Below are 27,458 nucleotides of genomic sequence, written 5' to 3'. Positions count from 1 at the left end.
TGTGGTTCTTTCAGTACATAAACCTCCAAACCGCAAAGCTCAACCACTCTTTTATTTTATGTTTTTAATGGAAGAAAATGTTTGCATGGGCATACAGTGCAGTAGCGGTATGTCCAAGTTGCAACATTGTGAAGCTAGCGAAATTTTACATGCATTCATCCACTTTCTACAGTGGTTGTCCTCATCTGTTTGCCGGTAAGTCGGAACTTATTTCACACCTATGGGCAATTTTCATTAAAGCAACCGTAACAAAGATATGATAGATATGAGTTTTATTAGGCCGATATTTCTAACCAGGAGGTAAAACATTTTTAGAGACTGCACCTTACCAACCAGCTGCCTCACTCCCTTCATGACGTTTGATTCCGGCCCGCCCAAACATGCATCCATCCATCATCTTGAAAGCTCATCCTCACGAGGTTCAAAGATAATGGAGACTATTCCAAAATAAGGCGTTTTACTGACATTAAGATGCAAAATGGCAATACACCGCATTCACTAACATGAGCTCTTCCTGGCAAATCGGTCCCTTTGGGAAGCCAGTTTTCATAAGAATAGTTACGCCCACGGGTGAATTACTTTCTACTCATGTTGATTGTCCGCCTGTTTGCTCCCAAACACACATTTTGTCCATTTTGCATCAATGGCGGTGCAAAATTTCTGTTCCTCAGCTCCTGAAGCAAAACAAAACTAAAAGACGTGTTTAGGGTGAGAAATCAACATTGGAATATGTTTTAAAGCTTCAAAAAGTTGACTTTTCATGTTATGGCCCCTTTAAAAGGCACGCATTATGCAAATTCAACTTTTTGGAGCTTTTGACCATGTTACAATGTTAATTCGTCAACATAAAGACCCCCGAAGTGTTATTTTCCTCCACTCATGCAGGTCAAAGAAGTCCTTGCTTATTCTGCACTCTCAGCCCAAGCTTAATTCATATTCCACCAACACTTAAACACAGTTTATGCTTGACGCGTGAATGGTCCGCATGGAAAAAAAGCACGCCTTTTGCACCACTGTATTCTCGATGCAGCTTTCCCCTGCAGTCAGCCGGTATTCTCCCATCCTATAGGTGGCAGTAAATGGACTCTACAGCGTACAACCAACACTAATCTATAACAGAGGTAGAGAATCCTTGTCGATTCAAATGATCTCAATTATTCCAAACTTTCTTTTAACAGACTCCTCATCTCTCCTATGCATGCATGCTCACCAGGAGTTGTTTTATGGTATTAAGGTCACGGTAGTCTTTTTCAGCCGAATCCTAAAGGTGTTTTTACTGGCAAACTTCAATAAGCAATAGTTCGTCCGCCATGTTCTCCGCGTAAAGAAATTCCGGAAGGTACGCTTTGCAGAAAATCTGGCCTGCCGAAATGACATTTCAACGCGTGGAGCCGCGCAGACGCGTCAAGCATAAACCAAGCTTTAGACAAGCATGAGCGAATAAACATATTGTGAAGAAAATCTTTGAGTAGGTTTTGCTTCTTCGTCAAAATACACAAACACAATATTAACCCCACATTGGTCCCTCGGGGTGTTTGGACACCCCAAAAACTCTTAAGTATCTATATTACAATTTAGGTCTCTCCGTCTCTTTCCACGCACTTTCCCAGTTACTTAACTAATTGCATTCAAAACTGCAGCATTTTATGCAAAGTGCTGCAATTGTTAATTGAGGGAGCTTAAAGTGAGACTAAAGTAAGCTGTATCCTGTTTGGGAAGATCAGTGCAATTTTATTGCAACAGGAACATAATGGTGGTCTTGCATATTACTCTAACGCACAACAAGGCCTCACTTTCCACATTTATTTATTGCAGATGTTCCTCACTGACTTGTGAGTTGAGAATCCACGCGTCATCCCTTGCATTTCCACTCTGGAGATGTGCCCTCTGCCAATGTCAGTTTTGCGGCGTACTGCTCTGGTTGTGTTTGGTCAGAGTTTGGTTTGTTGAGGCATGCGGCGAGGCTCAGTATGCGGTTTCTGTTTTGACTGCATGTCCATCTATCGGGCCTGTGTCGTAGCTTGAATGAAACGTACACCAGCAGCCTCGCATGTTAGCAAATCCTCTGTTTGCCCTCGGAGTCCTGTGGCCGCAGCGCCTGACCACAGAGGCAGCTGTGAATATTTGACTTCCTACTGAAAGAAAGACAGAGATGGAGAGAGGACCTTCGGACTTTATGAAGCACTTTATTGGTTAGCTAATAGTTGAACTAAGAGCCCTTATTTACAGTATGTGTGTGTTTTTTTTTTATTTATTTCCTTCATCCATTTTCTATAACATTTGTTCTCATTGGGGACTCAAAGTGTACCCTGAACTGGACACCAGTCAGTTGCAGTGCACATAAAGATAAATGAGAATTCACATGCATATTACCAATTTTGAGACGTTAACATATACCGTATATAATGTTCAATGTAGTCCCACTAGTCTAAACATGGTTGTCTGATGAATATTGCATTGTATGATGAATTAAGCATTTGTTAACTGAAATTACAGTTGCTCACTGGCTTGAACATTTCTGCAACTTTTTTCTGTATTTCTTATGGGAAATATTGCTTTGACCTAACCCCCATCAAATATTTATGGGTAAAAAAAGACATATTTCTTTACAAATTAACCGCTAACTACTGGCATGACTTGCACTGGTATTCGAGGATGTCCAGTTATTTTAGCAATAGAGAAACAGAACATTTTTCCTCGATGTCATGTGAACGTATCCATAACCTATTAATGTGTACCTTGGCTTAGGTCTTCTAGCCCTTGAACTTTATGATGGTGGGAAAGGGGTGTGGGTGGCTCAATGTCTCGAACACATTTCAGAGTAATTGTACTTGATATGTCGTTTATGGAACACCCAAGTAATCATGTAAACAAAGAGCTGCGTTCCCCATGGGGATAAAGGGAAATTTGTAAAGCCCCCTCTAATGCATCGTACTTAACTCACGTTTGGACATGAGCACGGATTCCTGAGCGCACGACCTGAATCCTCCATCTCTAACACAGCAGGATGAGTTTGTTTCCATCACACACACATACAGAGAATGAGAGCGGGGAACAGATGGCAAAGAGTTGAAAAGTGATGGATGCACAGAACAAATGACAACAACTGCAGCGCTGGGCAGAGGAAGGCCGCGAGTTTGTGTAATAATAACCTTGCACCAGGTCTGCTTGTTGAAATTTCGTCCGAGCCTCACCAACGCATGACAAGATTCGGGGGGAGGAGGGCGGGTGCGGACGAGAGAAATAGCAGGACCCAGACAGAGACCACATGAGACGGACTGCTTTGAAAACTTGACAGAAGATTAAGAAAACATGACATCATAGTTAATTAGAATCAGGTGATAAACAAGAGGGTGATATTTACGTTATGCCATATGCTAACGGCCCCTGCTGTCTCGCGGAGTGCAAGGGGGTGTCTCGGCAGCAGGTTTCAGACAAGTAAGGTCAAGGAGGAGGCTTTTTCCCAGCTGCTGGACCACACTGATGCACACGTGCACTATAATTGCCTGTGTGTATGTGTGTGTGGGGTGTGCGTGCGGTTCTTCAAATTTGACTGGAAATAAGATTTTTGCATTAAAGTTTCCAAGGCAATTATACAATTAGCAGCTTGCTGCATTTCTCTACTCAACCGGATATGCATAGCGTATCTTGGTTGATAATAATGTCATATATGATCCATTCATAGCTATTTTTTTTCCACATAACAGAAAAACTGCTGCACAACGTGCACACGATGCCACTATTTCATTTGAGCGTTTAAGTGCTGCTGTTTTGGTTTGCAATTAGGTCTTTAGTGTCCATGTGTTAACCAAAGACTTTTTTTAGATCTGTTTATTTTATTTGGCTCTTCCTCACATGCAAAGGTCATGGGTTGGAGCCTGGCTTTCCTGTATGGAGTTTGCATGTTCCTCCCATGCCTGCACAGGTTTTCTTCGGTCTTCTGGTTTACTCCTATATACCAAACCACATGCATGCTTGTCATATGGGATACTCCAGAATGCCCTTAGGTGTGTTTGTGCATGTGAATGGTTGTTTGACTCTCTGCACCCCGTGATTGGCTGGCATCCAGTTCAGCGTGTACCCCAACCTATCTCTTTAATTACTCTTTTTGTCTTTGCGTCTGGTTGAATTTTAATTTTGCACCACTGCAGATTTTGATGGAGTTTGCATGTTTTAAAGGTGCAAAATAGTTTGGCTGCAACTCTTGGAGTTTGTGTTCACTAAATATGTCATACAATAACATTGCGATGATAAATGCAGTATATAGTGCATGGGCATGAACTATCTGCACCCAAAAAATGGTCTTCCAACACTGACGTTTTGCATTCTTGGTACCCACTTCTGATTGCATGTTGCTTAGTATGGCTACTTCAAAACTGGTTCAATGTAGACCTTTGATATGTACGGACACGTCAAACAAATTTTGCATCAATCAGTGAAAACTGCTGCCGAAAACAGTTTTAGGCATTTTGGTATAGTCATACCATATAGTCATTTTGGTATAGTTATGACCTGGAAGGACTTTGTCGACAGCTGTGCATTTTCAAAAGCTAATAGCTTAAGATTCTGGGTCTCAGTGTGTTTGAGGCATCTGATTTTTAATGATTCCAAACTTTTGACTGGAACTGTTCATACCCTAGCATAAATTGATGGATTTTCACATGCTGATGTCCCCTAAAGGACAATTTATACTTCTCAGAATAATATTAAGAGAAGAAAGACAGGGTCTAAATACACGAAGAACTCACAGCAATTTAAAGACAAATATATTTATATATTTATTCAGGTTTAAAATGAGTAGTATTCAAAAGAGAAAAGCATAAATGTTTTTTAAAAAAAGACATTCAATTTTCTTATTAGCATGTACTTGTTCTGTCTGTTAAATATTACACAAAATAAATAAATTCAAAGAAAGCTTTTGATAGAATTTGATTTGTTTGGTTTGCTGCTCTCTCGTTTTCTCCCATTTCTCACTTCCTCATTTTTTTTCAGTCAAGTTACTGATCATATTATTTGATCATTCCCATGTTTCCTACTGTGCCAGCGTTCTTTTATAAGTTAGACCAAAAAATATTACATTGTATAGCAATATATCTTTCTTTAAAAAATAGAAGTGTCTTGGTTGGACAAAAGTCTTTAGGTTTTCCCTCCTTGTTGCTCCCACAGATGCGAGGCCTTCACTCCCCTCCAAAACAAAGTCTTTCTCCAGATTCTCAGCAGTCTGCAGATTGAAGATTCCCCCTGACCGGATACATCGCCCGCCATCATCGGGGATGCACCACAATGGGCAAGAAGTGAGTGGTTGTGTTTTTCCTCCTGGTCTTCTTGCCCCTCACGGCTTTGCCGTTGGCGTTGAGTCCCACAAACATGTGCTTCCTCTTGTTGCGCCACTCGGCGGAAGCGTACGTGTTGTACTTGTTCTCCTCAATGCGCTCGATCAGGCGACAGTCCGGCCCGAAGTCCCTCTGTGGGGTAGAGGCACAGACGCAATGGACTCACGTTATTACAGTCTAGGTATCTATAATCTTGGAAATACAGATGAAGGTTATCATAATTTATGCAGGAAAGTGTTAGCCCTTTCATAAATGCTGGTTTTATGAAGTGGTTTAAGTGAGTAGTTTGTTGGGCTGGGCAGGATACCCTGAATAGCTATAGGTCTATATACAGTGGTTTAAATTGCTTTTCTTTCCCATATAAAATGATTGCATAGTAAATATGAAATGGTTTTATTGTATTAAAAAGATACAATATGCTCTAATGCTCTCAAATTAAAAATATTTTCCCTCATGAATATTAACTCTTCAAACTTGAATGCATGCATGCAACAAATGGTTTGCAATGACTAGTCAGTGATCACATGGCAGGGGGCACGTGGAAACATTTTATTATTTATTTGACAAACCAAATTCAGAACAGCTGCATGTCAAGTCAAGTTGAAGGGGAAGGGAATACAAATTTTACTGGATTGGCACAAGACCGGGACCAAGCGAAAATAGTTGGATCATGGTCAGTGCATTGACATGTTTTGGGCTGATCAACTGTCATCCAGCATAACATTTTGCATTAGCTAAAATATTAACACCATCACTGGATTGACGAGTGATTACATTTCTGATAAACAGCTCCTGGTGAGTTTTTAATGCACGTTTCATTTTACAGTAAACTCGACGTGTCCAACTTTCTCATTTTGAAAATTTTCTTGACTCACATTATGCTAATTTGTCACTTTTATCAAAGAGAATTCACGGTGCTAGTGAATAAACCATTTTCAACCAGCATACGATTAATCAGTATAAAACACTTTTTGAAATTTGGTTGACCTTGTTTTAACAGATTATAAAATGACATGAGAGGAAAAACATGTTCACTCAATCCAGATGCAGAGATATGCATGCTTGAGGTGCATCAAATAACAAATTGAAAACACTATCCTAAATTTTCATTTCATGCATTTGCATATTATGTAACGATTCTCGGATATTCGTTATGTCAGTACCATGACAGAAATTGACTGTGTGAACTAAAACGATCGGCGCACATGTCGGCTTAATCAAGCATTGTTTACGGCAGGTTTTGTGTGACAATGGAAACGCGACCATGCCGAACCCTAAGATCCTAATTGCGTGTGTTAATCTGCCAATGGAATGAAACAATGATTTCATTGGATGCCTCCCGGATAAAGAAGTCAGTGTTGCGGAGCCATCAAGTGTAATCAAATGCCAGCCCTTCAGGCCTGTGCAAGTGCGGCTTGTGTTGCAGTCGAGCACAAGACCACGTCATGGGAATTCACTTTGGGGGCGGGGGGTGGCGTGCAACAGAATGCCTCTTTTTCTATTCTAGCGGGTGTCATTTCATCTGCACCGCCGCCACCGCTCCACAGAGACACGCTGAGTTGCCTCTTTTTCACTGATGGAGGGAGAATGAGCGGAGGAGAAAAGAGATGAAACAAGGGCGACGTCCCCCCGCGCCCCCCAGCTCCCCCAAAGGAACTGATGGAAGAATAGAGAAGGTGGGGGATTGTGTTTCCTGTGAATGAAAAAAACTCCCATTGACTAACATTACTTCCTGTTGCTGGACGGTGAAGCTGTGCTTGCCCATTGAAGCAAAAAAAAAAAAAAAAATCACCTAAAGCAGCTGCCCATTGTTGTATATTATTATTATTATTATTATTATTATTATTATTATTATATTATCACCTATAAAATAGAATTTTATTAAAAACATTAGAGGAGACTTTACGCAAACTTCACTTTTCACTTGCTGATATTTTCATTTGAACTACTGTAAGAAATTGTTAGTTGCTACCTTTTTAAAAGTATAAAACATCTTCAAAAATGTTTAAGGACTTATTCACGGCTCTGCAGTTCTCACACAGCATTTCCTCATGAGATGTGATTTCATGGATTCTTCTTTGTGACTTTAACTTCTTCTGTCATGTACAGTATGTCATTATTTGGCTGCCACACAGTGTCCAAAGAGAGACACTACAACACCATTTTGTTTGGATTATTATTATTGTTTTTATTTTTTTATTTTTTTTGCACTTCACCGTACTCCTTGAAAATAAATTGTACAACCATATTTTGATTAGGGCATTTTCCTTTCACTGGATATTTGTGGTTGATTGTATTTATATATTTATTTATTTTTGGATCATCTTGTTCCTTACAAAAAATATATTTATTGAAAAAATAGATATATTATAAAAAAAATATTTTCATTCTTAAGCAATTCAAGGGAAGGTGTGGTATATTGGTTTGTATAGAGGACCAAAAAGTTATTTTATTCATTTTTATTTAATTTTTACATATATATTTTTCAATAATATATACAAATTTATTAATGTTCCATTCATTTCATGCAATTTAAGGCAATACTGTTACATTGGGATATATAGAAGACCAAAAAGGAAATTATTTACCTTTATTTCTTTTTTGTATACACTGTCCTTGGGGAATTGGGACTAAGCCAGTATGTTTAGCTAAGATCTACATGTAAATGCTACTAACTGTTTTTACTGTAAGTTATATGATTTTACCAGTTGGGGCCACTTAAATAGATTTCGCTGTGATTGGCCCCTGAGCTAAAATAAGTTTGACACCCCTGAATTAAGGTCAAGCTTTTTATTTTTGTTGCTATTTTTGAGTAACAAGCTGTGAACATGATTAGGTTATCTTATTTTTTCATCTTAAATTGTAAATTTAGGTGGGAGTCCACTGATTTTTACAATGAATTTAATTTTTGTTACAAGAAAGTTTGATATTTTCATCAGTTAAGAGCTGTGAGAGTTGTGACAAAAGTTAAGTTCAGTTCCCAATTCATAAACCTAACTAATTATGTATTTTAATGCCCCTTTAATATCTATTATGCTTGTTCAACATTGACTTGATATACAGTATGTGGCCATTAGAATTTTCAAAACGAAACATATTGTACATAACAAGTGGGACAATGCTCTAATCATTTTAACTATTTAAGGATATTTTTACTTAAAACAAGTAGTGTGAAAGTGAACCAAAAGTTTCTTTGTTTTTCTGAAAGGTGGGTGGTTTGGTACAAACTCACCGCGCCGTACAGCTCTCCCTTCTTGCTGATGGCCAGATAGTAGTTACTGCTGAGGCCCCTGATGGCCACAACTCCCACATCCACCGACTTGATCTCCAGAATACCTGGTGGATAGAGAAGCATCTTTGTCAGATACGAGTCAGTCAAATGATTGGACATATGCAAAAAATAAAGGTAGCAAAAATATAATTATTTAGAGAACCATCACAAGTGTTTTATTTTTTTAAACTATTAGTATACACAGCATGAAGTTGATGCATTTTTAATGAGATTTCTTTGTATTTTATTCCAATGAATATTATAATGTTTTATAGGAGGATATAATTTTGCAGTTTGAAATGCTTTCAAAATTGTTATGCAAGCTTTTGGTCAGCAAATAAACCCCTGTTGAATTTGTTGAATTTGTTGATTTTTGTTGAATTGATGAATCAGATGAAAGAGTTGAATTTCCATCACTTTATTCAACAACAGAATATGTCAAATTGCCCTGGCAATACCATAAGTAATCTAAGATTTAGTTTATGATTTTGGTCTGTATAAAGTGCAAACACTATTTTTTCAAAGAATAAGCAAATGTTCCCAAATATTTTATTTCGATTCAACACAACTATAATGTACTTTAAGTTTGCCTACATGAAGAACTAATGAAATTGGAGAAAATTTCCTGGTGAGAAGCTGAAATTTCAGCAGGATTTGGACAATTTTAAATGAAACTAGGTTATAGATTGATTGTTTGATTAACAAAAATAAATATAACTTATTAGTTGTTGATTAATCGTTTAGTCTTTGCAGCACTAACTAGTATTTATTTATTTTTTATCTGACTGTTCAATTCTTTTTAGACTTTTCACTAGAATATGCGAATACCGAAATACTCGATAGCAGCATCTCCAGTGCAAGTCGTTGCTTGATTTGAAATAACATCCACCGGTCATCTGTCAAAGAAAAGAGTGATTTGCTATTTAAATTTTACCTTTTGATTCATTGATTATTTTTTGAAGTTCCAAATGTCTTTCTATAAATTTCAATGTTAATTAACATTACACACATACACATAATATTGCATAAACCTTGAGATTCTTTGGGTGGACCCCCCCCCCCCCCCCCCCCCCCCCCAACCTTCTTCCTCACAAGTGAGCCCCAGTCTCTCTTCATTGCTCAGCTTGGCCTGCGATGTTACAGTCGGACCTCAGAATGGCCTCTTGCCCATTGCTCATTCGCCGATTTGCTCGCTGGCTGCGCACCCTGGGACTGAGGTGTAAGCCAGGAAAGAAACATTTTTCCATCTTATGTTTGCTTTTCTGGCCAGGGGGAGCACATGTACGCAGGCAGGCACATGAACGGGACAGAGTGAAGGGCTCCGGCTGCCAGGCTAGCAAGAGGTCATGGCGTGCATATCGGTTTTCAAGCCTGAACCAATTATTGGTTTAAGCAGTGGTCAGCGGCGCCTTTTTCTCTCATCCTAAAGTCGCTTAAACCATGCCATAAAACTATTGGGGCTTTCAGAGGCTTAGCTGGAGGGATCTGTAGGAAGCAACCTTGCAGGCAGACTATAGTGCGGGTAAAAATGCAAATATTCTGTTACTTCTGCTTGATGATTCTATGAGTGTAACAAAAACAGAATCCAATCATAGAATAAAAGCTGTTTATTTTCCTTGCTTGAATTCGTTCTAAAACATTTTTACTTCCCCCTGCGAGATTGAGGGTTAAAGTTTAGTTTTGTTACTTCCACGCTGAGGGATATTTAGTTTGTCACAGTTTATTCCCATTTAAACCCACAACAAGAATAATAACAAGATGATGTGTTGGAGCTGCTAGGGTAACATGGTTGAAGGACAATGCTAGTCTGGAATAAAAGTAGTAGCAGCGGAAGAAACACTAAAAAGGCACCCAGACTTGGGAGACTTGTAGTGTAAACACAGTCTAAATTGACAGCAAGTTTTCATACATGCACCCATAAGTAACTGGCTGAGTACTAGAGTATTAGCATGCAGCAGCTACCATTAAGTAAGTGTCCTTAATGTATTGCACTGAACACTGCACTTTCTCCCCATTGTAAGTGGCCAACATATGCCTTTCAAGTCATTGTTTGCATTGCATTTTAGTCATGGTTTTATCAACTGAAGTGCACACTGCACACACTCTTACTCTGAGGATCCATTGTAGGGACCTAAAGTAAAAAGCAATGTTTGGATTTGGAATTATGTATTAAGCGATTATTTAGCTTTTTTTATTTGAATTAATTCATCAATTGCATGTAGTCGCTAAGTATTCTGGGATGCCTTTTCATTCAAGTCACCAATGGGCACATTGCAAAGTGACTCATTCTTGCTCTTAACCAGGAAACACAAGATAGAAGTTTTTCAAGGCCCCCCTCCACCCCACGCTCCTCCCAAAAATTAAATAAAACCCTTATCTAGTAAATTACGCTCAGCAACCTTGCTTTTTCATGACTGAAGTCAAGACAGCAAAGTAAAGCTTTTGGTTTTTATTTAAGGCCGAGCAGTACAGAGTGCGTTTTAATAGTATGTTTCCAGAGGTTTAAATATTTCTATTTTTTAGTAGGATGTTGGAGGTTTAATTTATTTGGTGTTGGGGGACATTAACGACGGGAGTGAGCAGACCGACGATCAAAATTATTGGCCTGAAAAAAATGGTGGACTGACAATGACGGTGGGAGGCACCAACAACTGATGGACTAGCAAAAAAAAAAAAAAAAAGAAACATTTCTAATGTACTGTAATTGTAACCTAAATGCAAAAAATAGCATTTTTCCATAATGCAACAGGGTATGCTTGTCAACCTGTAGTGACATTATGGACACAATTGCTATTTTTAGGATTCAGACTACAAGAAGCAACAGAGGCATCTCCACAATTTGTCCTCAGGCTCCAGCATGTCAAAAGATGTTTTCAAAACAATACTGTATTGTTCTATTGTTCTCACTCTAATGTGTTTGTAGAATTTGAATTAATGAGCAAAAGCCACCCATTCTGCCAACTTTTGGTGACTGATTATGCCATCACATCTCTGCTTGATAACGTCACATGGCCAAACTCAGAGAACAGATAAGCTGTGATTTGTCATCAGCTGTGCTACCTGTGGAATTTTGCGTTGACAGTAAGTGGCAAACTGCCTATCCCCTGAGATGGATAAAAACGAGTAGATTTTGCAGGTTTTACATATTCTTAAAAAATATATATTAATCAGAATGCTGTGTTTAGACAACTTGGTGCATAGAGAACATATTTTTGGAAAAAAATACAATTACCGTATTTTCCGCACTATAAGGCACACCTAAAAGCCTTATTTAAAAAAAAAAAAAAAAAAAGCTGATGGTGCGCCTTATAATCAGGTGTGCCTTATATATGGATCAATATTGAGATTGGGATTCATAGATGGGGAATGAACTGATAAAGTAAACTAATCAGTACCTGTTTCTTTTATGTGTTTACAGTTGAACAAGTTTGGTCATATTGACATTGAGTTACTAATGAGAGTTTAGAGTTATTATTGCTATTACTTTGAGTATTACTATATTGTGATTGAAAAAGTTTTAAAATATGTCATTAATTGAGGATGCGCCTTAAAATCTGGTGCGCCTTATATATGGAAAACGTTTTAAAGTATGTCATTAATTGAGGGTGCGCCTTATAATTTGGTGAAACTGGTGAAAATGCGGTTTCAGGAGACTTCACTATGCTTTTTGTAATTAAAGAAGAAAAGGAAGGCAAACAAAACTGAGTGTAATAACAAAATATTTCAGTTGTAAAAGAAGTTTTCAGACGCACTTTTTATGTGTATCTCCACCAGATGCCAGGTTTTCTGTCTTTTTACTCCTCCGTTTTCAGACAGTAATGTGTATTCTCCGGTCTCAGGGTGATTTGTGTGACGTCAGCAAGTTTATAAATTCTGATCTGAACCTTCACCAAAAAATGTGACCATCCCCCCACCTTGTTCATGCTTTTCTACATATGTTTCATTGTGTTTAATATATTAACTGGGATGTTGGTGGTAAGAGCACACATGTAAACTATTATACTGACTTGCTTTAGTTAAACATAGTCCCAAAAGCATCTTGACACCAGTCCAAGCTCTATATTCCCGTCAATAAAAGTGTCTTTCTGTAGATCCCCAAAACATCGTGTCAGCTTGCAATGGTGAGAACATTCGTCCAAGTGACATGTACAAAAAGAACCACAATGCAACCATCAGCCTCAATGGTCTGTCCTGCCACAGCACAGCGGACAAGACGTGTCAAAATAAGTTCTGTCTGTGAGGCGCTAAAGGCCGCTCCACCTGTTCAAGCCTTGCAGCTCATTTGATGTGGTTTGTTGAGAGGACCAAAGCAGTGAACTCTTTTATGACCCAGTCAATAGCAGCAGTCTGTTTGCTTGCTGCAGAATGAAAGGTCCAGCTTGAAAAAAAAAAAAAAAAAAACAAGGCTTGGTTTGCATTAACACTCATTACACCACATGAAAAGGCAAGAGTAATATGCATTCGCAGAATGTTCATGTGCTGCTTTTTTTTTGGTCTCAGTGAGCGCAGTCAACGGACAACCTTGGCTTTTTGACACATACTCATTTATGTGGTTTTATTTCTGAAAGGGAGCATGAACTCTATGCATGTGTCCTCTGGATCGCAGCCCAGCATCTTACCATAATTATCTGTCTTTTTAAAAGGCTAAGAAAAAGCACAAATAGCTCAAGGTTCACCTAATAGAAAAGGCATGGCAAAGCATCTTCCACTAAGTACACAATGCATGCTACCATAAAAAGGAGTGAAGACTTCGACTTGTGGCCAGCCCCAGCCTCACCCCTGGCGACCACATCAAATATGTGACATCAACGAAGATTTAGTAACAGAATAAGCTATTTTATTGCTCGTGTTTTTTTGTTGTTGATTTTAAGGCACAATTACTCAATCATCCAAATTTATTGCTCATGGAAAGGCGGTGTCTTGAAAATCAGTAATATGATCATGTTTCAAGACTCCATAGGGAGCCGCAGTCATTTAAAACCATGCTGGAAGCATTAATGCTGTAATTGGTTCATTTATAATTTTAGAATTACGTAGTTGCAGTAGTGACCTTTTGCTATTGTCAATCATATGGTCCAGTATTTTTTTGTTTTTTTTACTAACTGTTGAACCATAAGGCACACCAGCTTATAAGGTGCTGTCTCTGCGAACAGTGATATTTAGTTAAAATTTCCAAATATATGGCACAATAGGTTGTTAGGCCCATTATTGTACATTAAGACAGGGGTGTCCAAACTCATGCATGTTTTATGTTTTTGATGCATGACATAGCTGGTTCAAATTATCAGGATCGTTATCAGGCTTCTGCTAAACTTGCTGATGAGCTGATCATTTAAATCTGGTGTGTCAGGGAAAGAATCATGGAAAAAACATGCAGGGTACCGGCTCTCAAGGACAGAGGTTGGACACCCCTGCATTAATGGAAATTAAACAAATGAGTCGAACTCTCTTCAATTTAAATTCTAGATTAAGCCAGAGGTGGCATCGACTTTAAAAAAAAAAAAGTAAACAAACAAACAGACCAATAAAAACGAGAATACGAAATAATGGGCAGTATCGTCAATAATTGTAATCGTAACTCACTGTCCCAGTGGATTATCCGACACTGCCAGCAAATGGTTTGTAGAAGTGGCATCAACAATATAACAGACACAAATAAATTACTAAACTAATGCCCAGATTGTCACAAGGACTACAAGCGAAAATGACCTGGGTGTCATTTTTTTCCCCAACCTTTTCATGGTTTGTTATTACGTGGGTGCCACCCTTTATCCAAAACGAGATACTATAGTATCATTGTATTCAATTTAATTCTTTGCACTTAAGTGTATTCCCCAAAAAGAAGTTGCACAACCACTTAACATAAACAAAGCAATGTTTAAATATTTCAAATATCAGGAGATTTTTGTCATTTCTTTTTTGAAGGACGGATCTCTATATCAAAGTAATACTGGAGTGACAGTAACTCTGATTGGCTGTTAGCCAGTAAATGTAAAATAGTGCAAAAAAATGTGTAAGCTACTAAATTAAGCTTAGTAAAACCTTGCTTTTGTAATGGACTTGGTCCTGCATGTGTTGTAGATGGGTTGTGGTTATGCGCAAATTTAGTTTTATGGAACCATGAGTCTGCATGGCTGGGGCAATGACGCAAAGAGCCATAACGTGCATGCTGCAAATGGACGCCAATCGACTTAGTCTTTGCTTGCACGTTTAGAGGCGACGAAAAAACGAAAAAAACAAATAACAACATAATTAATCAACTAAAAATAGGTCGTTGCAAACAAAAACACATCACCAATTATGAAATGCAAACAAAAATACATTATGACAGAGAAGCACACAACAAAAAAAGGAGCACACAAGAAAAAAGGAGCACACAAGAAAAAAGGAGCACACTGACTTTCCCTACCGGTAGTGGTTGGTATGGGTGGGAGCAGGGGGTTTTGGACTCATTGCTGATTGGACGACAGGGGGCAACTTGATTGGATGTTCACAACGTTCATCTTTGAGCAGGACATTATTCCTGTGACAACTTGTTTTTTTCTTGTGTGCTCTTTTGTTTTTATTAATGTAGTTATAAAGTAATTTAAGGGGATCTCTTAAGCGCATTCTTCTAATGGTGAAAGAAAGGCAAGTCAGATGTTTTTTTTTTTTAAAGTCACTTTTTGCTATTTAGAGATCGTTGGATTATCTGTTGCTACGTATTTGTTTATGTTTATGTGTCCTTTGTCATAATAGTTATATATTTGTCACCTTTTGTCATTTGTTTTTAATATATTCATGACCTTTGTCACCATTGTAGCTGTTTGTTCCAGACTTCATACTTGAATTAAAGAAGAAAATGAACAAGAGTTTAATAAATGCACATTAAAGTGTGTTTGTGTGGCACCCTAAAACTTGAATTATTCTCCACTATTACAAAAATGCAACAACTGAGATTTGTAGAGTTGCAAAACCCATTCTGGCAAAACAATACTTTGCCAAACACACCTCATAAAACATGATATGCTGTAGAAAAAATGCTTTGTTTTTCTCAAAACTAGTTGTGTACCCCTCAAGCGCAAGGTTTAAATGCTCTGTACATTAAACAGTTGATTGATTTCATATTGAAGATTTTTTTTTCTTTAATACCAACCATCATTGTGCTGCATAGCTTTGTTGCCGCTTCAATTGTTTTGATTTCTTTCCCATGCCTGGATTTTTCATGTTTTGTGTGATCCAAAACTGTCTGCGGTAGTCAAGAAAAACAAACTGCAGTTATTCCAAAACCACATCAAACAATAACATGAGGCAAACCCCATTGTTTGAAATGCCAGCGGTTGATCCATGGCAATTGTTAAATTATGCCACTTAAGACTATATACAGTAAGTTCCAATCACCTTCCTCAGCACTGAGCACTGGCAGTTATGCCGCATACATTTGAAAGTAGCTGGTAGAAAACCAACATACATTTTGGTTTCTGTTAAACGGGACTTGATAGAAAAGAGAAACGAGCGGGTGGGGGTGGGGGGTGGGGGGGTGTGACCACTGGAGGTATTGCCATTTCTGTACCATAGTTGACTTTGTAACATGATAAAGTGCCAAACCTGCCAGTTTCTGTCAAAACATTTCACAGGCCTTCCAAGGCAGAAGTTATGTTTTTAGTTAATGTGCTGTGACGGTCATCTGCATTTCACACATTTTTCTTTTGCCCCTCAGCTGCCTGTTGTGGTGAGAGGTGTTGGCACCAAGTATTCAACTGTTGAAATCTGGTCATTTTAAACCATGAATCTAACAAACTAGCAACTTTCTCGCCCTGTATATACATTGCCACATATGTTTATATGTTCAGTTTAAAAAAAAAAAAAACACTTCTAAACCTCTTCTCGCTGCCCAATGAAATTGCCAAGAATCTTTGAGTAGCCTGAACAACACACTTTTGTACATTGAATAGAAATTGTTAGAAATTTGGAAGCGTGGCACTAGCAAATGTGTTGTATTTTTTCCTTTTTTTACGTGTTGAATGTACGTATTTTTGAGTACATTTCAACATTCAAACCCAATGTATTGCTAAAAGTTCGAACATACTTGCGAATATTTTCCAATTTACCTGCAATTAGGTTCCAACGTAAATGTATGCTAAATGTTAATAACTGTAGAGTTATTGATGCGATGCCAGAAGGACGCATACGATCTTAGAGAGGCTTTGCTTTTGCCATGTGTGTTGTATAATTCCACAACCACAGCACGATGTTACTGTATGGAACATACATTGATTTTCATTTATTATTAATTATTCATTTATTATTAATTATTGATTTTTTTTTCTTTTCAGCATCAAATGATTCAATTGCTCAAATTTTTTTTTCGTTTTTATTTAAGGCTCTGTTAGGCACATTGCTATTTTTTTTTCAGTTTCAGACTGACCTGTAACCTATATAAACACTGTAAAAAATAAAGTTAACAATGATGGGGGGGGGGGGGGGGTACTGTACCGATTGTTATCTTTTTTTGAGGGGGGACTTTGCAGACCATTTGAGAAGCACTGCCTTAGCTCCACTGTGTATTGACTTGCCCGGGTGCAAATTAAAAAAACAGAACTCTACATATATATATGCATTAGCTATTTTTAGCATTTGGCTAGACCCACATGTTTAAAAATGAAGTAAAAAAGTAAAAATGAAGTGTTTGTGTTTTGTTTATGGTTTTAATGCCAGGAGTATGGCCATGCTCAAATCAACACTCTGTGACATGATGGAGGGGGGGGAGTATGTTTGGATGTAATTTCAAATATGTCTGGGTGTTGTTGCAAGTTTGTTTGAGCAAATTTGCTGGTACAAAACCTATCAAATGTGTCAAACATGTATTTCCCTAAAACTGAAATCTGCAATAAATTCTCACAACAAATCATTCACTCAGTTGCATCATTCTGGTGAGCTTTAGTTTTGTTATTACTTTAGCTAATGCTAAATTACTAAAATGCTAAAAAAAAATAAAATAAAAGTTACACTGGGACTGTGTAAAAGTATGTGCCTGGCAAAACCTGTTGGCATTTGGGACATAAGTCTCAAAATCGTGACCCTTGCCTTAACTCGCTCTTGTGCTTTTATTGACATCAGAACTCTCTAAGACTGCTCGCAAAAAGCAAAAATAATCTTAATGATGGAAACGAAGCGTATGCAGAGAGGACTGAGGCGACATTTCAACAAACTTCACATGGTCGAAAAAGTTGTTAAACATGGCCAATGTTCACATTCAGTGTAGAAAAAAAGACACAGGTTAATTAGTTGGCATTCCTGGCCGCTCTGTTTTGCCCGGTCGGCTGTCCAGATGCGTCCCCGGACTTAACTCGGAGCCCTTAGCGCTAACTTTGATGACTCCATTAAGAGCCTCGCTTTCATGCAGGCTATATGAGGCGGGGGCGTTACGACGGTGAGGGAATGTCGGCGAGTGGGAAGCACATGGTGTCTGTATGGCAGCAGCCCTGGATGTTATCCATCACAGATGCTGTTCTTTGCCTCCCACTGCTTTACTGGCCATTAATTGTGCCGCTTCACATACTCCACTTTGTAACACAACAGTGACACTTTCGGTGTTACTCTCTCAATAGCGAGAGACAGGCAAGTGGGCTGAAATATAAATCACTGCAAATAATAGCCTCCGCTTGCTTAACACTTTGTATTATACTAACTTTACTATAATTGGCGCCATGATTAATGACATGTAAATTGCCGCATGGAAAATGAATAGCATCATTTAGAACTGTAGCTGTGCTCGAAAGCGTTGTACAACTTGCAAATTTTGGCGCCCGTCCATAAGTACAGTATCTCTTAAGACTTTACTGTTCGATATCCCCGTCTATCGCTGTTTGTAGCCAAACTGGATGATTTGTTTTTCTGACAACTTTACATTTTTGGATAGTCAGGGCTTTGTCGTGATGGGCCAAGAATCTTTCCCAATGGCCAGCGTTTATAAATCAGCTCAACGGGACTGTAAAACATCAGGAATGAGAACCTGCGCATGCTACTGTGCTCAGAAATTCGACTCGCCAGTCAAATAATCTGTGAAATATGCCATTACAATGCTAAAACCCAATTGAAGATCAGTTTTGGGCTTAATATTATGAGTCTCCTCCCAATCCTGTCTGTTTACATTATGATGATAGTCTGCAAGAATCCTGAGCAGAACATAAACAATCAAAAAGGCTTCCCACCAACTCAACATTCTTTGGCATAATAATCAACTTCTGCTGCTTCTGCCGAAATCTAGTCTTTATTCCTCCACCGCACTACCTCAAAAATGTGTTTCAAAGCAAGGAATAAGGAAGTTCTTTTACTTCCGGACTAAGCTGAAAAAGCATTAATTAATTCAATTTGTAATTAATTTGATTCTATTACACACAGACATTTTATGCGTTTTAAACATGCAGAGTAACAATTCCTCAATTTGTAACTTCTGCAAATGGTGAATTTCAAAGCAGTCCGTTTTATGGCCAGTGGTCTTAAGCGAAGTCTTGGCAACTTGGTTAGAGTAAAACCACATAAGATTGTGACTTGCAAGGATGATTAGCTTTGTGTGGCTTTTTTTTCTGAGCTTATTAAATGGTGATTGTTTGTTGAGTTCCAGTAAAAGAAAAGAAGTCATGAATCAGAAGTGGCATAATTTGATCCAGGCTTCAGCTCTGTTTCAACACTGGTACTGTATTCATGTTACAGTATATGCTTTGAAAAGTGTTTATTTTGGTTCAAACTGTCATCTGAAAACTATCAGCTTATGTAAAAGATGAGAATTTGCTTCAGTAATTGTGTGTGCATATTGCGCTGTTCTATCAGCTAACCTTAAGAAACAGGAAATGAATTACACATTGACTCATTCACTGCCAGCCCAATTAAAATAAGAGTTGAAGGGCCTAACTGATTAGAGTGTCAATCATGGCCATTCAAACATCATCCAAGAAGTCATTTGCTAATTTAAGCTTTTTACCTTTATGTAATCTAACAATTTACACCAGTTGTATACAGGTTTTAAAAAATAAAATACTATGTTTTTGTCTCACTCCAAAGGTTGCAGCTTGAAAATGGGTCGTGTTAAGGGGATAAAGTTTCTTGGTGCAATATGGCTACTTGCCCCTTGTAGAGTTTACCCTTGGTGCCCTCATTAATTAGATATGATCATATCCATACCTAAACCTTGCATCATCATTTATTACACATAACCATATCCATACCATAACCTTGTATCTTTAAATATATAGCTTTTACAAGCTATGATTAGGTGAGCAATGTAAAAAAGTGATTGGATGTCACTTTACACACTGAGCAGTCATAGTTGTTTGAAAAAAAAAAAAAAAAAAAAATATATATATATATATATATATATATATATATATATATATATATATATATATATATATATATAGTGGAACATAAATTAAGCATAATAAAAATAAAATATGATGCGCATTCAACTACGTACTTGTAACACAAATACATACTGTAAGACTTGTGTTAATGTTAATGTTAATGATATTGATTATTGCAGCACTTAATGCATTTGGTTGAACCGAAAGAAACCTTTATTTTTCCTTCACAATGTATTTACTCTTGACTGGTGCTATTTGTGGAGATTGGAATGAGGTTTGGCCCATGTATAGAGAAACAAATATTTAACACCTTTTGATAGGCTTTGGGTGGAAACAAATGCTGTTTTATTCATAATACGTTTTTTGATTAATCATTGTCATTTTTCTGGCAAAAATCTGCATATGGCTCAGGCCCTCTTCTATGGCTGCCCAGTTAAAGTGATGTTTGACGTCTTTTGTCGTCAGTGACAGTGAATGAGTTGACTACAACACGTCATAAATACCATACAGATTTGACCTTTTTGGCTGGGAGCAATTAAGGGATGATATTGATTTTGCAATCTGTGGTGCCTCTTTGCATTATTCCCCACATGTCTGTCAGTTGGACCCTTTTGCTGAAGTGCATTATTTCGGCACTGATTTGATTCTGTGATTTGCTGCCAACTCTGTCCACTGTCAGCTGGGATCATCTTCAGCTCATTCGCAACCCTAATCAAGAAAATCACTTTACCAAATTGATGGATGGATGATTAGACTGACAGATGCCATGTACAGCGCTGTGTTTTTCCATTGTTACTTCAAGACTAAATGAACTCAAAATCAACAAATACTGTATTCATAGAATTCAATCACGTAATCAACTAATCGATTGTGATGCCCATTTCAAGACTATGTATGTCTCTCAGCACTCAATTAACTTGACTAATGCGCTCCATAAACTCTGTAACATAAAAGCAAATATACACTAAGCCTTCTGGTTAGTTTCAGAGGAGCAAATATATGAGGAAGCGTGCAGGTAGTTTAGATTTAGTGTATGTTTTCAGAGCACAGCTGAATGTAATTGTTGACTTTGGCAGCTTTTGGACGAATCCGCGAAGGTTCTCAGTATTTTCGGAGCAGGCTTGCCCCGTGACGTTTGCGCACCACTTTAATTTACTGAGAGAGGAGTCCATGAAGATGTCAGAGTAACTTTGAAGCAAAAGCAACGCTGACACTAACCTCTGCTGCGTCCCATAGCTTCTCATAACTCTTCTTTATAGGCCACACTGATACGTTTTCCCACGAGAACCCTAAACATTTGTCAAGTGGAGAAGGGCGAAGTGGACCGCCGTTGTAACACAGTAAGATTTGTACCTATTTAAGTGCGATTTTTAAAAGAGAATTAAAAAAAAAAAAAAGGTTTTCAAACAAGTTTCGATCGGTGCTGAGACATTTCACAAGACTTGAGCCAACCTTCCCTGCTGTCATCAAAGGGTTAAATCGGCATGTGTTTTGCTGGTTCTTTCTGTTTTATGACTTTACTAGAAAAGAACGACCAGTCACATCAATGAGTATTAAATGAAGCACAATGTGAAAAAGGAAAGTGAGAGTCTCTAGGGTCACCCGGTTTTAGTTGTGAAATTTGAAAGTGTTGTTTTACGTTTTATTATAATAGCGGTTATTTGTGTGTGTAGTTAATAGAATGTAGAACAGTTTAAAATATCTTTATTTGTTAACCATGTTTTATTGTTTTGGCATTGCGATATTAACAGTACGTCCTATAACTTGAGCGTTTAAATGCTTTTAAATAACATGAGACTAGCATCCGGCTGAAACCTTGTACGTCCAAAAAAGCTTTCAGTTAACCTTGCATTATCAAAGGGAGCAAGCGCTTTAGTTTGGTCAAAAGAAATTGGGAAAATAACACCCACACGTGTGAATTGACTTATTGCTACTACTAATACTTTAATACTTATTTTAATACATACTTATACTTGAATACTTATTTTTTTAATACTTAAAATTTTTTTAGGAGACCTAGGAGGTTGACACAGCAATAAGGTTCATGAACTATATCTCGTAGTGTTATTCATGAGCTGCAGTGTGATCCAAGAAGTGATTAATTCCGCCTCCATTATTTCCAATAAGGAAATTTATTTCAAAATCTGATTAATTCTGCGGTCACCTAGCATCGCCCAATCAGTTATATTGTTATATATATATATATATATATATATATATATATATATATATATATATATATATATATATATATATATATATATATATATATATATATATATATATATATATATATGACTTTTACACAGACACGTTTTTTTTTTTTTAAAGCTAAAAGCCTATCCCCTCTTAAGTATTTTTCCATCAAGTACCCTCTAACCGACACAAAACATTTTTGGATGTAAAAAAAAAAAAGAATAAACACAGAGTACTGTACCATCCGTGTCTGATTTATGAAATTGTGGAACTATAGTAATGGTGTTTTTTTTTTATTCGGGAACTTGACAATAGGTTGTTTAGCATCATCTGTTTTATTTCTGACTTGTCTGCAGGAAAATTGACAATGCACAGCAAAATAATGGCATATAATTTTTTGCATATGAGCCACAATAACACAATTTACCAATATTCGGCTTCATGTTCCAATTTTCTCTTTATTTGTAAAGAAAAATGTACTGTTCCTGTCACGGCATTAAATTAGATTTGCTTATAACTGCAGAAACCTTGTTAAAATCTCACGTGTCCTCTGAAATGCCTTCACGTACCCCCTTTTGAGAACCACCGCATTAACTTCCTGACTGAGTCACTAGGTAAGGGTCAAACTGGGTGGAAGTGGGGGTGGGGTGTTGGGGGCATTACAGTGGTGTAATTAGCGCCGAGGTGGAAAAACATCCCCTAAATGGAAACATAAAGAACCTCTACAATTTGGGCCGTATTTCAAATTGCTTCCCACCAGTGGCGTTAAAGCATGCACGAGTGCTACTTTTCAGCGCCGCCGGTCGTCACCCATATACTGCTGCCTCTCGTTGCGAAATCAGTTGATCACATGGCCGCATGCTTAGGATACAGGCCGCAAAGCCAGAGTGATGTACTGCTCTTAACTGTGACAGCGTGATTAGAAAAAATCCGGCCGTGGAGGTGATTCATGACCCCAGAGCCGGACTTAAAACGTCTTCGTCACCTCTGACACCATCTAATGACGCCCATTTGCGAGCTGACCTCCTGAGCATTACCAGACTACGAGAGCTTGATAGCTGCACCTCAAAAGTCAACTCAAAATCAGCACTTGGCTCTAAACTTGTAGAGGCTCAACACCTGAGACGTGCGGTGCTGAGCGAAGTTGCTATTTTGCATGAGTGTGTGTGCTTGTGAGTGTGTGTGCGTGAAGGCGTGCTTCGCGCTGTCTCACCAGCCATGTGTTTTTAATGAGCACAAATCAGAGTCAAAAGAACACATTTTTGCATTTACAGTACACGGGGGCTTTTGAAGCTCTTGGCACCGGCGGGCGCAACCCCTATGTTACTTACATATATACATATATACATGAATGTATCTGTATGTCTTTTTACAAACACGCTAATTGACAACGTAGTCCAGATGTGCACGCACGTCAAGAAAAGGTCACGTGCCAAATGATCACGCGAAACATCACGGCAACCTCGGCGTTCTCGCTCGGGAATATGGCGGCGTTTTTTTATTTGATGGCAGCGATTTGTTTGGAGCGCGTGCTAAATAGCTTGAGGTGGTGCATTAGCGTAAACATACATGCAAGCTTGTGCACAGATGTGCGCACATGTCAAAGCATGATTCATCCCGGGGAGATTCCTCCCGGATCGTCAAATCATTCCCACTTGTAGAACGTGAGGTTACAACGTTATTTGTCTGTGATCACGCCACGATAAGATCTGATTTATCTTTAACTTTTCTATCTGGCCGGAAAACAAACTACATGATGGATCGGGCCTCTAATACCACCACCTGATGTTGTTATGGCATCGGTGACTTGTTGCACCCTGGAATCATCGTTGCGTGTGTGCTTGCGACTGCAGGCAGGATGAGGGAGGAAAAGACGCTAATTGAAATTCCTTCAGCCATGTCTGGCAGAGCCCTGGTGTCTGAGTGGCACACACACGTGCGTTCGCACTGGTTCAGGCCCTAATAAAAGTGGGCTTTGCCATCTGGAGGCCATGTGCTATACTGGCCTCTCTGTGCCTGTGTGTATCTGTGTGCGTGTGTGTCCTTAGGAGGACAAACTTGTACAGCACCCACAGACAAATCCAGCGAAGCCTATGACATGTATAGAAGTGTGTGTGACTAATTTCCAGATGTGTTCTTGCAGATAGAAGACACCACCCCCACCCCTTTCCAATATTACTGCAGATGACACTTTTAATTTTGTTGTAATTATGTTGATGGGTCTTAAGCTAGCGCAGTGTTTTTCAGTTATATTTTGCCAAGCCCCCCCCCCCCAGGAAAGAGAAAACCGTTCGCCCCCACTCGACGCGCTGACTATAAATAGGATTATTATCTACAAAAATTACATACACATACCTAAAAGCTGTTCCCTTTTTAACATTACTAGAAGAAAAAAAGAAATATCAATACATTTTCAACTGTTCATTATTTTTTACAGCGTAGATACAGCTTAGTCTAAAACAGAAAAAAAAGTGCATCAAAGTGCCTGAAAATAAATATAGCTATATATATATATATATATATATATATATATATATATATATATATATATATATATATATATATATATATATATATATATATATATATATATTATTTTATAGCAATTACACTTTAGATGATAAAAACAAAGCCTTTTTCCTGGGGTCATCCGTGCCCCGCTGGCATCACCTCGCATCCCCCCAGGGGGGCCTGCTCCACTATTTCAGAAGCACTGAGCTAGTGGATCTGAGTTGAGCACATGCTCAGGAAGCCCCCCCCTCTGCACTGTAACGTCAGTTGGGTCAAAGGTAACCCAATCTTGGTTCAAAAAGAGACTAACTGTTATTCTGTATACTGTTGGGTCATTTTGACCCAATTTTTGAACAAAAGAAAGAGTTGACTCAAATGGAATTAAATAGTGGTTCGTCCCCTTTTAACCTATTGTTGGGTTAAGTTTTTTTTAAATCCAACCATTTTTAAAAACATGGGTCAAAAATAGCCCAACAGGAGTCAAAATTGACTAACACATTTTTGGGGAATTATTTATTTAAATTGGGTTAAAAAAAAAAAGAGAGCCAAAAAATAAATGTGGTTGTTTTGAACAGAACAACCCAATTTAATCACCAAAGTAAATTTTGAAATAATGCTGCATCTCCTGCATTGTTTCAGACTCACATATTCATGTAAAACGTTCCACCAATGGAATGCACTTTTTGGCACATCACATAAAGTTTAAATGTGACTAAACCACAATTATGAGTCCAGCGTTACTATCGATCAGCAACAAATTTTGCCCTTCAAAATATTTTCTCTAAAATGTCATTACAATTCATTATTTTCTGAGTAAAATATTTCTGTTCCGACTTTTATCCCGATGCGCATCACTGACAAAGTGATGGAGGGAATGAAACACCACTGTGGCTGAGTGGGCAAAAACAAAAAGTGATGATAGCTGTGTTTAAAATGTTTCCTCAAAGACAGATGACTTCTTTTTGGCTAATGTATTTTTATAAATTGGATCCAGCGAATTGTCTGCTTGTCATCTTCGCTTACTGTTTTTTATTTATTCCCTCAACTGGGGTGCATCTTTCTTAATCCGACAAGATTAAAGGCAGCGCTTGGACTTCTGTTACAAAGTGATTTTAAAACCGCTGGTCTGATTCGACTAGGACTTACTGTAAGGGTCGTCCTCACTTTTGGTGCCGTTGACTTTCCCTTTCTTGTCAATGCGAAGGAAGAACTTCTGGTAAGAGAACAGTTTGCGCCGGCGTACATCTCCTTGCAGGTGGTTGTAGCTGCTGCGTACATGGCGCCCCGCCACGGCAACAGAAGAAGATGATGACAGGTGGGTTGCCCGTGGCAACCTTGCGGAAGAGGTGTGCAGAGGTGCCGGCGAGGAGGGCGATGAGTCCAAGGGGAGAGGTGGGCCTCCCCCTCCGGCATGACGGCTTTGGTTAAAACCCGGGGGCGAGGACGCGGACGGCCCGAGCAGAAGGAGCAGCAGAAGGCAGACGAGGTCGAGGAAGTGCGGCGGGGTTGCGTGGCGGCGGTGGCGGGGGCGGGAGGAGAGCCAGGCGACCGGTGCACCTTGTGTCACTGTCCATCTACACATGGTAGTGGAGCTGGAGGAGCTGTGGAGGTGCTCAGGGGCTGGGGCATGCTGAGCTGGGGGCAGGGAGAGGGTACAAGAGCGGGAGAGGCCCCCCTCCCGTGCTTACAAATCTCCTCTTTTGGGGACACCCGCAACAACCTCTCAAGAAGCTTCAGGATGTATTGGGAACAAAATATTACACTTCACTCTTTATTCCTCACGAGCTCTTTAGGAATGTCTGGACATCCATAAGTCAAATCAGGCTTAATACTGGAATGCTGGGGGTCCTCCGTCCTCCCGTCCAATACTTTACTCCCAGTCTCCCCCACAAAGCACTTAAAAATCCTTGTTAATGTGCAAAGCCTTGTCCACGCACGTGGTACGCTCTCCTCTCGTCCCGGAAGATGCATACGATGTCGAATGATGCTTTACTCTTCTGTCTCACGCAAATTAAAAAGGAAAAGGATGGTAATAGTCCACCTAAGTTCCACACCAAGTAGGACTGGAAAAAGAGGTTTAAGAATTCAAATTTCTTGAAGAAGTTACTCAAGTGCTTCTCTTGCACTCACTTCTTTGAGTGTGAGCGCTCCGAGCTGTGCGCTGCTTCTCTTCTGGTAGCTCCCGCTCTGTTTTGCCCCCACCTCTTGCTCTCTCTCTCTCTCTCTCTCTCTCTCTCTCTCTTGCTCTCTCTATCCGTCCCTATCAGCTGTGGACTTGAGCCCTGGCTCTGCTTTCACCTTATTTATCTGCCCCCCCCCCCCCCCCTTACACACACACACACACACACACACACAAACACACACACCACCCTCCACATGTCATCTCTTAGTGTGATTGGATGTCTATGGAGAGCACTGGGCTTTGAAGAACCGTGCACATTTGTGTGTCTGGTTCAGTGTGTGTGTGTGTGTGTGTGTGTGAGACACACCCCTCTTTCTCTTTCCCTCCCCCTCATTTTTCTCTCTCCTCCCCTCGCTAGGCCAAAGCTCACAAGTTGAGCATAGAGGAAAGAAAAAGTTTCTTCTTTTCCTTGACCGTACATCTTATTTCTCCTCTATTTATGACTGTTAAGTACACATAATTGAATTCACTTAGTTTATTAGGGAAAATCCCCATTCATACTCTCGTCAAGCACTTTGGTATTAACCAAGACAAAGATTTCGAGCTTTGATGATTTCCACCTTTTGGGTCTATCGAAGCAAAGATGAAGGGAAACAAACTCCTATAAACTGATTCCCAAAATA

The 27,458-nt window shown here is 38.9% G+C and overlaps 1 protein-coding gene and 1 long non-coding RNA gene across 2 annotated transcripts; one reads left to right on the top strand and one right to left on the bottom strand.

The window, feature by feature from the left end:
* Positions 1-1,269: 1,269 nt before the first annotated feature.
* On the top strand, positions 1,270-8,649 carry LOC148411548 (uncharacterized). Its single transcript, XR_015867958.1, has 3 exons — positions 1,270-1,339; positions 5,167-5,294; positions 8,542-8,649. It is a non-coding gene; the product is annotated as an uncharacterized LOC148411548 (long non-coding RNA).
* fgf10a (fibroblast growth factor 10a) lies at positions 4,754-26,841 on the bottom strand. Its single transcript, XM_088435128.1, has 3 exons — positions 25,800-26,841; positions 8,566-8,669; positions 4,754-5,465 (listed from the first exon to the last, which is right to left on the bottom strand). The coding sequence occupies exons 1-3, from the start codon at positions 26,233-26,235 to the stop codon at positions 5,265-5,267; spliced, it is 741 nt and encodes a 246-aa protein (XP_088291254.1). The 5' UTR covers positions 26,236-26,841; the 3' UTR covers positions 4,754-5,264.
* Positions 26,842-27,458: the final 617 nt, after the last annotated feature.

The sequence above is a fragment of the Hippichthys cyanospilos genome, chromosome 15 (assembly GCF_059441005.1).
Source record: "Hippichthys cyanospilos isolate Australia breed blue-spotted pipefish chromosome 15, RoL_Hcya_1.0, whole genome shotgun sequence".
In the NCBI taxonomy this organism is placed as follows: Eukaryota; Metazoa; Chordata; class Actinopteri; order Syngnathiformes; family Syngnathidae; genus Hippichthys; species Hippichthys cyanospilos.
This window is presented reverse-complemented; position numbering and strand designations above follow the sequence as displayed.